Here is a 15,031-nt window from a genome sequence, read left to right on the forward strand (position 1 = left end):
TGGCTAGGAGGGGGGCCATGGGAGGGGTCCGGGGAAGACCCAGGTGTCAGAGGACCCCACCCTCTGTAGGGCACCCCACGGTGCCGCTCTGCGTGCCAGGCTTTCTCCAGCATGGCTCTACCTCTCCCCACTGCTCCCCACCCTGAGTCCCACTCCCTGCCCCCCTGAGCCAGCCAGTCCCCCCTTCAAATCTCTAGGCTGTGTGGAGAATCATGATGGATCCCAGGGCAATGGGGCAACGTGGAGTCCAGATCGGGGCAGGATCTGATCCTCCAGCAGCGCTGGCCTGTTCGCCCCCCGGCTCCCTGGCCGTTGGCTTACACGGACCTGGGAGGCAAGGGGCAGGGAATCTGGATCCCTCTTTACGTCAGTCTCTGCTGTCTGAGCGCTTGTCCCCGGGTGCCTGGACACCAGAGCAGGCTGGACTGCTCCCCGGAGCCACCAGGCCTGTCCCAGCGCTAGATAACGGGTCCCCGACGCAATGACCTGTGGCGTGCGGCCGGCACCGAGCCGCCCAGGGAGACGGGAGTGCGGAGCCTGAGCAAAGGTGTGCTGGGACCCAGGCGTGGAAGGCAGGATCCGGCTGCCTGGAGCTGCAGAGGGGACTCTGTGCCGGCTGTGGCAGGGCTTGAGGTGCCAGAGGAGCGGCCAGATTGCGGAGCTTTCCTTTAGCTTAAGCTGTACAGGCCTGGGTGGATTTCAAGGACGTGGGTTCTAGTCCCAGCTCCCCTAAGCCGATGGGGATGATCCCTGCAGCCTGCAACACATTCGCTCTGTGCAGGGAGCATTCATAGGCGCAGCTGGGCCCCGTTCGCGCGCACACAGTCATTCCAGGGGGGATCAGCATAGAAAGCTGGCTGGAACCCCTGCAGGCTGCTCCTGCTCCTCCCCGGGCGGCCGCACAAAAGTAGCTGTCCTGGGACCGGAGCCCAGGAAAGAAAATGTTCCTTGCAGGGGCCTGAGAGCAGATGGGAAGAGCCGCTGGGAAACCAGAGCCGGGGGGCTGGCTCTGGGGAAATCAGACACTGCCATCTGAGCAATGTATGTGCGTCTGAGCAAGAGACTGCAGCCCCCCGTCTGGCACTCGCACGACGGGCAGAGTTACCTGCTCAAAGGGATTCAGGAGTTGATTTGCTAGGACAGATCCCCAGCTGGGATGAACGCCAGAGTAATATCCCCGTGCAGTGGGACTCAGCACCATTCCTTTGACTTCCGGGACTCCTAACTCCCGTTCACACCAGCTGGGGTGGGGAGGGGGTCTGACCCTAGGCTCTGTCCTGCTGGGGTCCCTGCACCCCTAGCTTCGGGGGTAAATTGGGGCCGCGTGCTGAGCCTGCAGTAGGAGAGAGAATAATATTCGTCTCCTCAGCAGGTCTCCGAGTGCTTCACAAAGGGGGTCAGTCTCATTACCCCCCTTTTTACAGATGGGGAAACTGAGGCACGGGACTTGCCCAAGGTCACCCTGGAGCAGCGCAAGGAAGAACTGGGTCTTCTGAAGCTCATGCTTGTGCTCTACCCGCTAGGCCACCCAGCTGCGCGTGGGGATAAGGCACTTAAGTCGACAGGGAGCCGCTGACCCCTCTCCCCTTCTCTCCCCCAGGCGAGCCCCGGATCTACGGCCACGTGCTCATCCGTGAGCCCCTCCTGCACCTGAACTGCATCCAGGAGAACGTGCTGCTGGTGGCCGCCATCCGAGGGAACGCCCTGGATCTGCACAGCGACCGGCCTCCACCTCTCCTGGCTTCCCAGTGCCTGGGTTCGGCCCCGGCCGAGGAGCCAGGGCCCGCCTGGCAGGAGCTTCCCGCCCCCGTGGCTGTTTCACCTCCCCCGCTGCTGGTGGAATCGCCTCCGAAGCTCAGCAGGCACCCCCCGAGCCCAGGTGATCCGGCTGGGGAAGGCCCCGGCACGGGCAGGTCTCTGCCGCCTGCTCCTGGCGCTACCGGTGGAAGTGGCATGACGCCCGAAGCCGGGGACTTTGAGGGAGCCGGGTGCCCGTCGGTGCCAGGCTGCCAAGCCAGGCTGGCGGGGGCAGAGCTGGCGGCCAGCGGGCGCCAGGGTGAGGCGAGTGCCAGGGAGGTTTCCGTGGAGACACCAGCCTCCTCTCCCTTCTCGGAAGCGGCCCTGAGCCAGCAGGCGCCGGAGGTGGCCGGTCCGGTCCCAGCCGCCTCCCCCAGCCCTGCGGAGGAGCGTGAGCCAGCGTGTGTCGGCACGTCTGCCGAGCCTGACCTGCTGGGGCCGGGCCCCTCCATCCCTGGCGCCGGCTCCCAGGAGCCGGCGGGGGAGCAGAACCTGCTGCCCGAGGAGCGGGCCCTGGCTTTGGGCGGGGATTCCCCGCCTGGCACTGAGGAGCCATCGCCGGGGCCCGTCAGCTGCGGGACAGGAGAGGCGTCCCCGCCTGCCGCGCCGGACCCTGTCCTGCCGGCGGCACCCTCCGGTGCTGCGGGGTCCCCGTCTCCGCTCCACAGCAACGTCCTGCCTCTGGTAGCTCTGCTGTCCCGGGGCACCCGGCTGCCTTCCCGGGCCACGGGGGTGGCACGCCCGTCCCCAGCTGCCCAGCCCGGCCGCACCGCAGCCCGGCCGGCTCCCACTTCGCCCAGCTCCAGCCTGGATCGCAGCCCCGTCCCGGCTCTGCCGCGCCTCCAGACCTCCTCCCCAGCACACCGGCGCCTGTCCTCCAGCGCCGCGGCCATCTCCAGGTACATTGCCGCCTCCTGCATCAGCCAGAGCCTGGCCAAGAGAAATGCTGCCCCCTCGGGGCCACCTGGCATCCAGCCTCCTCCAGCAGAGACTCCGGCACCCACCAGGCCTCTGCCTGCTTGCTCAGCCATCCCGAGACCGGCTCCCGGCCCCTTGGGGCCACCTGGCATCCAGCCTCCGTCAGCAGAGACCCCGGCACCCACTAGGCCTCTGCCTCCCTGCTCAACCATCCCGAGACCGCCCCCCAGCCCCTTGGGGCCACCTGGCACCCAGCCTCCGTCAGCAGAGACCTCGGCACCCACCAAGCCTCTGCCTCCTTGCTCAGCCATCCCGAGACCGCCCCCCTGCCCTTTGGGGCCACCTGGCACCCAGCCTCTGTCAGCAGAGACCTCGGCACCCACCAAGCCTCTGCCTCCTTGCTCAGCCGTCCCGAGACCACCCCCCGGCCCCTTGGGCTCCAGAGCCCTAGCACCCCCATCTGCTCCATTACCCAGTGAGAAGGCCAATGCCTGGTCCCATTGTACCAGCAAGCGGGACCCTTCCCAGCTCAGCGTCTGCCCTCCCCCCTGTGCCAGCCCCGGGTCGCCCTCTCCCGCGGGCTTTTGCCGCAATTCCAGCTGGCTGGGGGAGCCCATCCCCTTGGCACCTGGCTCAGCCGTGCTGCTGGCCTTCGACCGTCTCTCGGGGATGTGCCTGGGCCCCCGAGCTAAGCAGCCCACCCCCTTCTCCTCTGCTTCAGAGCCCAGCTCCAGGGTCCAGTCTCCAGCGCCGGCCTGCCAGCGGGTGTGCTCCCCCCCTCCCTCCAGCCAACGCCCTGCAGTGGGAAGAGCTGGCTGTGCCCCCCCACGGCCTTGCTCCTTCGCCCCCTTGCATGTCCCCACCCAGCCTTCCACCCCCCGCCTCTCCTCCCCCCTGCAGCCCACCTCCTACCCCTCCGCCACGTTACCTCAGCCAGGCAGGAGGCCGAGGGGAAACCCCGAGAGCCCCCCATCCCCTAGGGATGCAGACAGGGCGGGGTGCTGCTCCGGGGCGCCCTCTAGCGGCTCAGCCAGTCCCAGCCCCGACGAACTGGATGGCATCAAGTGGCCGGACATCCCCGGCTTGCGTTCCAGGTACGCTGAGCGGGCGGGCAGCATGGGGCCGCCGGGTTCGCCAGAGGAGTACCCCAAAGCGAGGGGGGACTTGGCTCGGGACACGGGACCCCATCGGGCCAGCTACTCCACCACCGTCAACATCCAGATCGGGGGCAGCGGCCGGATCGCCTCCTTCAGCAACGCGCAGGTCAGCCTCACCCACCCGCTGCTGGCGGCACCTGGGCAGCCCAGCGCAAGGCGGATCAACGGCAGCACCTTAGAGACCCCGCAGAAAACGTGACGGGCCAGGTCGGGCGGGGGGGGTTTACAGCCACGGCTGCAGGACCACTCCTGGCTCTGCATGTCCCTGGGACCAATGGGACCAATTTCTAGGGCTGGATGGTAGGGGGGGATGAATTGTTATTGACCCACTGGGGTTGGCAGGGGTGGGGCCAGATCCCCAGCTAGGGTAATTTGGCCCTACTCTATTGACACCAGCTGGGGGTCTGGGCCCATTGACCTCAATTGAATGAGGCCCATTGATACCAGCTGGGGGTCTGGGTCCATTAATGGAGCGACGCCCATTGACCCCACTGCAGTGAGGCCCGTTGATACCAGCTGGGGATCTGGGCCCATTGACCCCAATGGAATGAAGCCCCTTGATGCCAGCTGTGGATCTGGTTTCCTTGGGTGACTTTAGAGGCACAGTGGGGTGGATAAGGCCAGCTGAACTCAAGAGTCTGTCCGTGCAATTAAGCAACTGTCTCTAGCCCTCCCAGGCCAGGAGGGAGCTGCGGGACCTGTTCTGTAAAAGCCGTGTGGCCCCAGCGGATTGTGCTCGTCCCAGCCAGGTGGCCACGGCACCCACAGGCCAACAGGCTAAGTGCTCTCCGCCTTGCAAGCCCCCACCTGAGGCAAACGGCATTCGGTTCTGGCTCTGGGTTGTTTTAACTGCCTAGCTCGTTCCTCGGCGGATTGGGCCTGGACGGGGACCAAAGTGAGCGGTGTGGGTGTTTGTAAAGAGGAGTGGGCACTAGGGGGACACAAACGCACACAAAAGCCTAGCCAGCAGGGGGCAGGATACACACCTGCACGCACCCTTCAGCGTGCACGGTGCAGTACGGACATATGCACACCTCTTTAGCCAGCAGGGGGATCTGCACGCACACCCGCCTAGCCAGAAGGGAGCAGTGTGGACCCACGCAGAGCCAGCAGGGGGCAGTAGGCATACACCCAACTATTTTCCTGCTCCTTTTAAGGGTGAAAACCAAAGTGTCTTCCGGGCCAAATCCTTGCTTCAGCCACACTCTGCTTGAAGCAGCCCAGCAGAGCGAGGGCAGCAGGCCTGGGGAAAGCCATTGTCCTGGTGCAGAGCCTGGTGCATTAAGCTGCGTGGAGCCTGGCTCGGCTTGCTAGACCCGGGGGTCAGTTTGTCTTTGGACTCTGGTGCATTGAGATGCTGAGCTGTGGCAGCCAGACAATCCCTGTTGTGCCTTCACTCTGCTGTTTGGGCCTCCCCGGGCAGAAATCCAGCTCCACAGAAGTCCCCCTTAAACCTGCGTGAGCTGTTGCCCAGGGGTCGTATTCCTAGTTCTGCTACAAACTCCTAGTGTGTGACTGTGGTCTAGTCACTTCATCTGCCCTGTGCCTCATTTCCCCCCAGGGGGATTGTGGACTCTTTGGGGCAGGGTGTGTTGCTTGCTCTGGGCACGGCATACATCTCAATTTTTCCGGGTGCTACTGTAATTAATCTAATAGAAACTGAAACTACAGCTCTGGTGAGCTGAAGCTGGTGCATGCCCTAAAATATGTAGGAAGTGGGAAGTTGCTTTCTCTCCAAGGGAACCACAGGTGTGTCCTCAACACATGCTTAAGAGTTGGCCCCAGGATCACACAGAGCGTGCTGGAAATGACAAGGCAGCCAAGTCCGTCTGTTTACGAGGCCTAAACGCACCTTAAACTCAAATTTGCCCGTAAAAATTGCATTGGGACAGTTGGGTAGAACCGGTTTTTAAAAATATTTGTATCAGATCAACATTGAAATCATCAGCTCAATGTCTGTTTAAACCAGCTGGGAATCTGGCCCCATTGACTCGCCCCGTTTAAACTTGGTGGCTCTCCAGCTCTACAGAGTGGCCACTGGTCCAAATTACTCCAGAATGATTTTTTCCCCCTCCCTAGGCACATAAAACCCTGTAACTCAAAACCACTCCTCAGTTTCTTCCCAGCTTTCCCTGGAGCTGAGTTACCCTGAGATTCTAGTGGATCTTGCTGATGAATTCAAGATGCAAAATACCAGTTTGCTTAAATATTGCACAGGTACAGTAAAATCCCTCCAGATGGAGCAATCCTGGGTTGTGATTTGGATGAAACTTCTTGGGATGTTTGAATCCCTGCTTGTTTTCCTTGAAATTAACAAGGGGAAATAGTGTGTGTGTGTGTGTGTGTGTTTCCTTTCCCTAAAAGAGGAAATCAGGAACAGGGTGGCAATAAAATGAGAATAATGAAATAAAGATCGGCTCCTTGGAAAAGCAGTGCAGCTATGTCTGTGGTTTTGCAATGAGTTTTTCTGCTTCATTTCTAAAGCTGGGATTGCACAAGGCAATTTTTAAATTGGAGCAGCAGGTAGTTAAAGAGACTCTGGTATTTAATATCGAGCCTTCCAGATGGAACCATTTAGCTACATGTTTCTGCAAATTATTTCACAGCCCACCAATTGGGTGGCGGGGGGGGGAATCTCTCTATGGTTATTAGCTCCTTTACCGCTTGTAATGTATGAGCCTGCATGTTTTCGTCCATTTGAGATTCAACTTTTTTCTCCTCTGACTGCTGGGGCAACGCTCGCCTTGGGCAATCTGGTCAAGATGTCAAGGCCAGGTTTAAAATGTCATTCATTTCCTTCTCTTGTGGCCTTTTTTTTTTTTTTTTTTTTTTTTTAAAAGGCCAGAAGGCACCATCCTGCCTTTCTGTATAATCCAGGCAGCCAGCCCCTCCTGGCCATTCCTGTCCAGCCCATGCCTTCAGGCTAAACTAGAGCCAATCTTTAGCCAGTCTTGATCTAAAGAGTCTGAGAGCTGGAGAATCTGCCCTGTCCCTTGGGGAACTTCTCCAATGGTTAGCTCCTTGCCCCATTACCCACTTGCTGCCCCCTCCCTGTTTCCAGTCTCCCTGCCTCTAGATCTTGTTTTCCCTTTGCTCAATTATCAAGCCCTCCACTATCAACAAACTCCTTCCCGTGTAGGTCCGACCGCCCCTTTTTGACTCAAGCGGCTCATCAAAGGTGGGGGCCATGCAATTGTTCCAGCTGGGAAGAGAAGTTGACGATAGAATCTGGCACCTTTGATGCAATCTTGTTTATTTGCAAGGGACCATACAAAGTCCTGTTTCTCTGAACACAGGTGGACCCAAAACATGAGAGCTCGCTTCCTTACCCACAGCAGCACACATCCTGTGGGTGTGTCTGTCTTTCTTTCTGTGCATCTCCCTCTCCATGTGCTGTGCCTCCAAGACACTTACCCCAAAATCTATACTCTGCCAAACTCCCCTTCACCAAAGTCTTTTGAATTCCTGAGTGGCTGTGGTTTGCTGTGGTCTTGGAGAATGCTGTTGTATCTTACACTGAAGTTGAATGAAGGACAGCTGTTAGCTCATCCGTTTCAGGGGGTTTAACCCAACCTAGGGCAGTACTTCTAGCCCGACATCACGTCCTCTCCTCGGTTAATGAAATCGACTGAGCTTCCCCAGCCCTCAGCTGGTCTCATAGCTCCTCTTTGTTCATGGACCTGACTCTGATCTCACTTCCACCTGGTTTACGTCAGAGGGGGCACCAGACTGGAGCTGAGCCGAGGCCCGTCTCGCCCGGTATCCCAGCTCTGAGGGTGGCCAGCGCCAGGTGCTGCAGAGCAAGGTGTAAGAACCCTGCAGGGGCAGATGGGGGATAAGCTCCCCCCTCCCCGCCACATTAGGAATCTGTCTCATCTCTAATAGTCTGAGATCATCTTATGCCCTGAAGTAGGGGGTTCTGTCTCCCTCAACATGGTTGTAAATCGAGCCACTCCCCCAGGGTATTATTATTGACTGCGTTAGCGTAGCACCTAGGACCAGGACACCCCCTCCCCCCATGCCAAAAATTGCATGTTTTCATTGCTATTAGGTGTATTACGGTAGCACTCGGGCGCCCCAGTCATGGGCCAGATCCCATTGTGCCAGAAGCTGTATGTTTTTATTAGCATTAGTTATGTTACAGTAGCACCCAGGAGCCCAGTCATAATCCAAGACCCCCCCACTGTGCCAGGTGCTGTACATTTGTTTTGCTATTAGGTGTATTACGGTAACACTCAGGTGCCCCGTCATGGCCCAGGACCGCATTGTGCCCGGTGCTGTATATTTTTATTGCTCTTAGGTGTATTACGGTAGCACCTAGGTGCCCTGTCATGGCCCAGGACACTTGTCAGGTGCTGTACAAATACAGAACTGTCCTACCTCCAGTGACTTCCTGTGGGGTGTTGTCCCAATGCAGAGGGGTGAATCTCAGCCCTGGGGAGGAATTGTGGTGGAGGTGGCCCTTCCTTCCCCCACCCACTGGGGAACCCCCTTCCCACCCCATCTGCTTTGCCCTGCTTTGTCGCTGGGCCGCATGGTACGTATTTTTCCAGCCTCATCCCCCCCGGCACGGCTTCTATCCCTGCCGTCCCTCGGCCAGTTCTTTCCTGGTGTCGTTTTTGCCTGTCCTCAGAGCCATCCAGCGAATCGACCGATTTATTTGATGTGGCCCCCAAATAACACCCCACCCCTGCAAATGGAAAAGCCAAAAGATAGTGCAAAACCGACACTAGGCCTAGTGCGGCGCTCAGACCAGTGGGTCGGCGGCCAGCTTGCTGGGCTTCTCTTCCCGGGTCTGGGCAGGAACGCGCCCTGCTGGTTAGGGAGGGAGCCAGGACTCCTGGGTTCCACTCTCAGGTCTGGCTTGACGTGTGGTCTAGCGGTGAGAGCCACGACTCCTGGGTTCCAGTCCCAGATCTGGGTTGGTGTGTGATCTAACAGAGAGAGCAAGGGGACCTGGGTTCCTGTCCTAGTTCTAGGAGAGAGTGAAGATCAACAGTTAGCGGAGGGAAGCCAGGACTCCTGGGTTCCATTCTCAGCTGCGTTGCGCCCTCCTGGGCAGACGTGACCCCCTGAGCCATGGCGAGGAGGGGGAGGGTGACACAGGAGGTCGGTGGACATTTGAGTGTGACCAGGGGTGTGCGGGAGCGGGACGGGGGTGAGTGGTAAGTGCTGAAGGCTGTGAAATTGAGAAGGGATGAGGGATCAAGCTATCCAGGTATTCGTATGCTCCTACGCTGCCCATCACCATGGCCTCTGAGCCCCTTCCAAGCGCTAATGGATTGCTCCTGCCAACGTCGCCTCAGATTTCCCCAATGCGCTCCAATCCAACGGCGCGTGGCCTAGCGGTGAGAGCAAAGCACCAGGAGCCAGAACGCCTGGGTTCTTTTCCCAGCTCAAGGTAGCTAGATCTAGTGGTTAGAGCAAGCCAGGACTCCTGGGTTCTTCGTAAAGTCTAGGTGGGCAGTGGCATCTAGTGGTTAGAGCAGGGGTGGGGGGGACTGAGAGCAGGTTTCATGGGTTCTACCCCCAACTTTGGGAAAGGAGTGTGTTGCTTCCCGTCAGTGGTTAGAGCAGGAGGGACCAGGCGCCAGGATCAGGCCTCCAGTAACGTTGTCTCCGTCCAAATCGTTGGACAGCCACTTGTGACCGAAAATGAATGTTTACACTTTCCTCTGGGCCAGCGGCCGCCTCGGCTCACACCCCTGCTCGCCAGAGCTTTTGTGGTTTTCAAACAGCTTTGTCCATTATTTATGCTGTCACAATCACCTTTAAATTAACGCCCCAGGGTTTTTAGTTCCTCTGGCTTCTTGTGAAGTTTGCCTTCTTGTAAATCCATTGGCGGTGGTTAGGATCTGATGTTATGTTACCGGCCTGGTGGATTGGTTTACGGCCCCTGTATCATACGTACAACTTGGTTGGACGTGTTTGTTCTTTTTACTTCTGGTTTGGTTTGTTTTTGTATTAACGTTAATTTTGGAAGAGAAAAAAAATTGCCAGCCATAAATAAACAGTGATGTTTTCAGTGATGCTGGACTCCCTCTCTCTCTCGAGCAGGCCCTCATTGGAATAACTGTCCCCAGCACATCTCCTTAGCCAAGCTTTCTCAGATGGGGAAACTGAGGCTCAGGAGAAAGTGGCTGCCCCACAATGAGCTGGTGGGATTAGAACCCAGGAGTTCTGGCTCCCGGCTCAACCCACTAGGCCCCTCTCCCTGCCGCAGCCAGAAAGAGAACCCAGGTGTCCTGGTTCTGATACAGCCTTGCTCTAGACCCCACTCCCCTCCCAGAGCCAGGGAGAGAACCCAGGAGTCCTGGTTCTGATTCAGCCTTGCTCTAGACCCCACTCCCCTCCCAGAGCCAGGGAGAGAACCCAGGAGTCCTGATTCCCAGCCCACCACTTAAGTGTCCTTCCTTCGTTATGACAGACCAAGGAGCCCCAGAGCCAGGGGCCGCCTCCTGTGAGCAAAAACTCACCCATACGTAGCCTCTCTGTCCCCACACCTCTCCCCTCTTCTGCTCCCCCTCTCCTCACAACCCATGCCCTTTTCTGCCCCCTCCCCTCCATACGGAACCCCTCCCTTCCCCCATACATATCCTCCCCCTCCCTTCCCCCACGCCCCCTCTCCTGCTCCCCCTCCTGTCACAGCCACTCTCTTTTCTGCCCCTCCCTACACAAACTTTCCCCTCCCCCATACATATCCTCCCCTCTCCCTCCCCCCCCTCCCCTCACAACCCCCTCCCTTTTCTGTCCCCTACACAACCCCTCCCTTCCCCATACATATCCTTCCCTTTCCCTGCCCCCACACTCCTCCCCCTCCCTTCCCCCCCACCCCTCCCCTCTCCTGCTCCCCCTCCCCAGCTGCTCATAGCCCTGACTCACAACCAAGCAGATCAAACCCAGAGCTGGCTGCAGCTGCAGCCGGACAGCCTTTGCGGTGGCTCCCGGGGTGACCCTGGCCTGACACTCTCCCTCTTGCCTTCAGACGGGCTGGAGACATGAAGGGGCTGGAAATGGATGCACAGAACCCCCCTCCCCCCCCCCCCACACCCCTGCACTAGATCCCCCCACCCCACCCCTTTCTGGCTCGCTGTGTCCCACAGCTGCTACCGGCTGGGCTTGGGAAGGAACAGGGGCTTGGGGCCGGGGGGGCATGTTTTCTTTTGGAGCTGGGTTCAAACTGGGGCCAGCCACGGTGCAGCTGGGCTCCAATGAGCTGAACGAGGGACCCTGGACTCCTGGGTTCTATTCCCAGCCTTTGGGGTTACAGCAGATTGGGGTCTAGTGGTTGGAGCAGGGTGGTCTGGGAGTCAGGACGCCTGGGTTCTATCCCGGGCTCTGGAAAGGGCGTGGGGTCTAGTGGTTGGAGCAGGGCGGTCTGGGTTCTATCCCTGGGTCTGGAAAGGGAGTGGAGTCTAGTGATTGGAGCAGGGCGGTCTGGGAGTCAGGACTCCTGTCTGCTGTCCCTGGCTCTGGAAAAGGAGCAGTGAAATAGCATTCAGGACTCCTGGGTTCCTTTTCCCAGCTCTGGGAAGAGCAGGGGGCCTGTGGTTGCAGGCTGCGGCTGTGGGAGGCAGAAAGCCCAGTGCAGGAGTTGTGACCGTGGCCTGGAGAGGACGACCGTAGCCCACCAACCTTTCAAAGCGTCTGGATCTTAAACTTTTCCCTTTTACAAATAACTCGCCCCAAGTCCCAGTGCTGGGAACAGAACCCAGGTGCCCGGCAGACCCAGCTCGAATCCGCTCTGCCTTTCAGGCTGGATTTGTCACATATATGTGTCTCTCTCTAACCATTGTGTGACATTTCCCTTCCAGAGCTGGGGTGGGATCTCCTGGCGCTTGATTGCCACCTGCCTGCGGCTGCCTGGCAAATAGCTACATCACCCCACTGGTGAAGCATGTATTAACCCCCTCTCCCCTGGCAATTTTTCCTGGAGCTCCAGTTGGAGCAGCTTGGGGCAGGGGTGGGGTGGGGATCTGAGAACCCAGCATTCAAAGCCTGCAGGGGGGATCGGATGGCTGCATAGCCTAGAATTTGTTTGGCGTGGTCCCCAGCAGAAGGAGGTCTCCCCTCACCCACCTCGTCTCTGGCACAGAATCCGTTAGGCCCACTTTTCTTTTTAGAAACAGGTGTATTTAATTAACGGCATTGGGGGAGGGTGGGGGAAGACCCTGTAAAACAGGCTCTGGAGTTTAAAAAAAAATAACCCCAGATCCGGGGTGACCCCCCCCACCCACCCCAAGATCTGTCGCCAGCTGGGGCCTGCTGGTGTGCCGCGAGGCGGGGTGGGAAGAAGGCTGCAAGGCGGGCAGGCCGCGCGCCAGGGAGCATACCGACCTTTGGGAACTGGATGCAGATGGCAGGAGATAAGTTTGAAGAAATCCAGGCTGAGCTGGAATTCCCCCGAGCCCGCGTGGGGGAGGCCGGCCGGCAGACGGAGACTCTCCAGGGGAGGGCAGCCTGCGTGTTAGCAGGTTTGCGACAGCCTTGGCAGGCCCTTGGCTGGGTCCCACACTGGGGCAGGTATCCCAGAATGCAGTGCAGCGGGGTGGGGGGCGGGTAGGAAGATTGGTTTAGCAGTTGCTAGACGGGGCCGGGGGCATTAAACTCCGGGTTTCAGCAGCTCTGGGTCCAAGTCCCAGCATCCTGTTGGACTTTGGGCAAGTCACTGTCCAGGCTCCGTGACTCAGTTTCCCCATCCATACAATGAGGCAGTGCAGTACAGTGGCTAGGGCACTGGAGGAGGAGGAGGCAGGATACCTGGGTTCTATTCCTGGCTCTGCTGCTGCGGGATAAGTTCCCCCCCAACTGTTCTGTGCCTCAGTTTCCCCGCCTGTAAAACAGACACAATACTTCCCAGGACTGCTCAGCTACTATGACCTGGAAAAAATACCCAGAATTCTCTGCTCCCTGGCATCATTAGCAGTAAGGGGTGTGTGCGTGTCTGCAGATTTTCCCAGCATGCAGCAGGGTAGGGGCGGAGAAGGGCCCACAGGGAGTGACTCTAGGAAATGGAACCTGCAAGGAGCTGCTTATTTGCACCTAGCTCTGCACTGGAGGAGGGGGCAGGTTATGGGCTAGCCTCCCTCCCCCGCCTCTGAGTCATACCAGCAAGGGGACAACCCTCTCCCAGGGCATGGGGGGGCAGGGAGGGTGTCAAGAACTATGGCAGGGGGTGCAGACCGCATGGATCTACCTCAGGAGAATGGGGCAGATTCAGAGCACGTGAGGCCAGCTAGAGAGGCCCCCATCCAATGCAAAGTGCCCGTGACTCATGCACCCCAGCCCCTGTGGCCCCCCCAGCCCCTCTGCCCCCCTCCAGCCACGTCACACTGTGCGAGCTGCCCAGCCGTCCACTGGGCCCCTCCTGACCCAAGGTACAGATCCTGATTTCAAGTCAGACGGGGTAAACGGGCACAGAATGAATCTGGATGTGTTTAACACTGACTCCTACTGTTCAAGAAGCATCAATTGAAATTAACGAATATGCCCAGGGCCTCATTGTTTTTTGGGCACTTCCCGCCCCCCCCAAAAAGGGATGTCATGGATCCATCGCTGATCCCAGGGCTTGGCAGTTGTCATGGCGCTTCTGACGCCTACCAGATGCAGCTGTGGGACTGATTAACTCCCTCCTGCTGGAGTCAGTGGGCAACATGCTCAGGGCCCACTGAGGGCACAAGCAGCCCCGGGCCAAAATTCCCCCTGTCCCGGGGATCTACTCTGGCCAGTGTGGAGCTGGTGTCAGGGCTCTCTGCTTGAGTCGGAACTGGGCGCCTGGCTGGAGTGCTCTGCACTGTGGCTTTTCTCTGCCCCCAGGGGGCAGCGCATAAATTAGAGCAACCCCGAGGCTGCTCTAATATTCACCTCAGGCCAGACCTGGAATATAGGGAGTGCAAAGCAGAGCTCAAAAGCCACCTGCCCCCAAGTGCCGGGCTGGGGAAGCTGGGAGTCGGGGCCCCTGAGCATAGCACATGCTTAGCAGCATAATAATAATTCAAGACGCCTCCCTCCAGTACAGCAAGCCTAGCTCAGGTGATCTCCTCCGGGACAAACATCCAGCTTGATCTGACCCCAATGCACAGGGATTCCTTGCGCCAGCAAAGACCCAAACCATATCCATTTGCTGGGAGCCCCTGGGACCTGCATGAACTAAGTTGGATGGCCCTTGGCCTGGTTCCTATTGGACAAGTGTCTGCCCTATCCACCCCAGCTGGCCCTGGTTGGCCCAAGCCAAGGCCAGACGGGACCATTACATCATCAGTCTGACCTCCAGGCTGTTAAACTTTGCCCAGCTCCCCACATATGGAGCCCGATCATCACTTGCACTGGACTATCCAGTCTGTCTTGCAGCAAGGCGTCTGAAGACAGCCGCTTCCTTTGGCCGTTTGTTCCCAGGGTTAGTCCCCCTGGCTGTGAAAAAGCAGGGCCTTATTTCCAGTTGGAATATGTCCAGCTTCAACTTCCAGCCAGTGATTTCTGTTCTGCCTGTCTCTGCTCAACGCAAGAGCCCCTTTAAAGCCCGGGACGCTCGCCCAGTCGACGCTGTGACCAAGTAACCAGGGCCATATACGCTGTTAAATCAGGTCACCTCTTGATCGTCTTTGTCATAAGCCAGCGGGAGCTCCCTTAAAATCTCTCTCGCGCGTGGGGATTTTCTCCCGCTCTTGAATCATTTTTGTGGCTCTTCTCTGCGCCCGCCCCAATTTGCCAACAGGCGTGTTTGAATGCGTCCTCCCCCCGCCCCCACTCCAGAACTGGGCGCAGCGTCCCAGGCTCGGTCTCGCCGACATCGCCTCGCTCCTGGTCCAGACAATACTGAGTCCTGCCAGGAGTGCAGGGGACTGGACTAGAGACCTCTCGAGGTCCCTTCCAGTCCTGTGTGTCTATGGACTATTTCTATGCGGCTCCATAGAAGCCGGGTCCTGAGAGCTTGTTACCAGCTGCAGGCCCAGGACAGCAAACGTTTGGCTGGGGGAGCTCTTTGGAAAGCCACCCCCCCCCACACCAGCATGTGCACTGAGTAGGAGACCAGACGCTCCCATTCATTATGTTTCGACCAGGGCTGAATCTGTGTAGTCTAGGACCCTGGAGAGCCTGGACTATTCAGCTCTGTACAAATACGATCCACCTGCATGCGTGAGCCTCAAACACGCCGCTGG

The 15,031-nt window shown here is 58.6% G+C and overlaps 1 protein-coding gene across 6 annotated transcripts in view; it reads left to right on the top strand.

The window, feature by feature from the left end:
• Positions 1-9,901, top strand: part of PLEKHG2 (pleckstrin homology and RhoGEF domain containing G2) — a 55,046-nt gene extending 45,145 nt beyond the window's left edge. For all 6 annotated transcript variants that reach the window (XM_073321614.1, XM_073321613.1, XM_073321612.1 and 3 more), the window contains one exon: positions 1,601-9,901. In XM_073321614.1, coding sequence (XP_073177715.1) covers positions 1,601-4,071 — 2,471 coding nt within the window. In that variant the 3' untranslated portion in view covers positions 4,072-9,901. The remainder of the gene's footprint in view (positions 1-1,600) is intronic.
• The last annotated feature ends 5,130 nt before the right edge of the window (positions 9,902-15,031 follow it).

Source organism: Lepidochelys kempii, chromosome 23, assembly GCF_965140265.1.
Source record: "Lepidochelys kempii isolate rLepKem1 chromosome 23, rLepKem1.hap2, whole genome shotgun sequence".
Classification (NCBI taxonomy): domain Eukaryota; kingdom Metazoa; phylum Chordata; order Testudines; family Cheloniidae; genus Lepidochelys; species Lepidochelys kempii.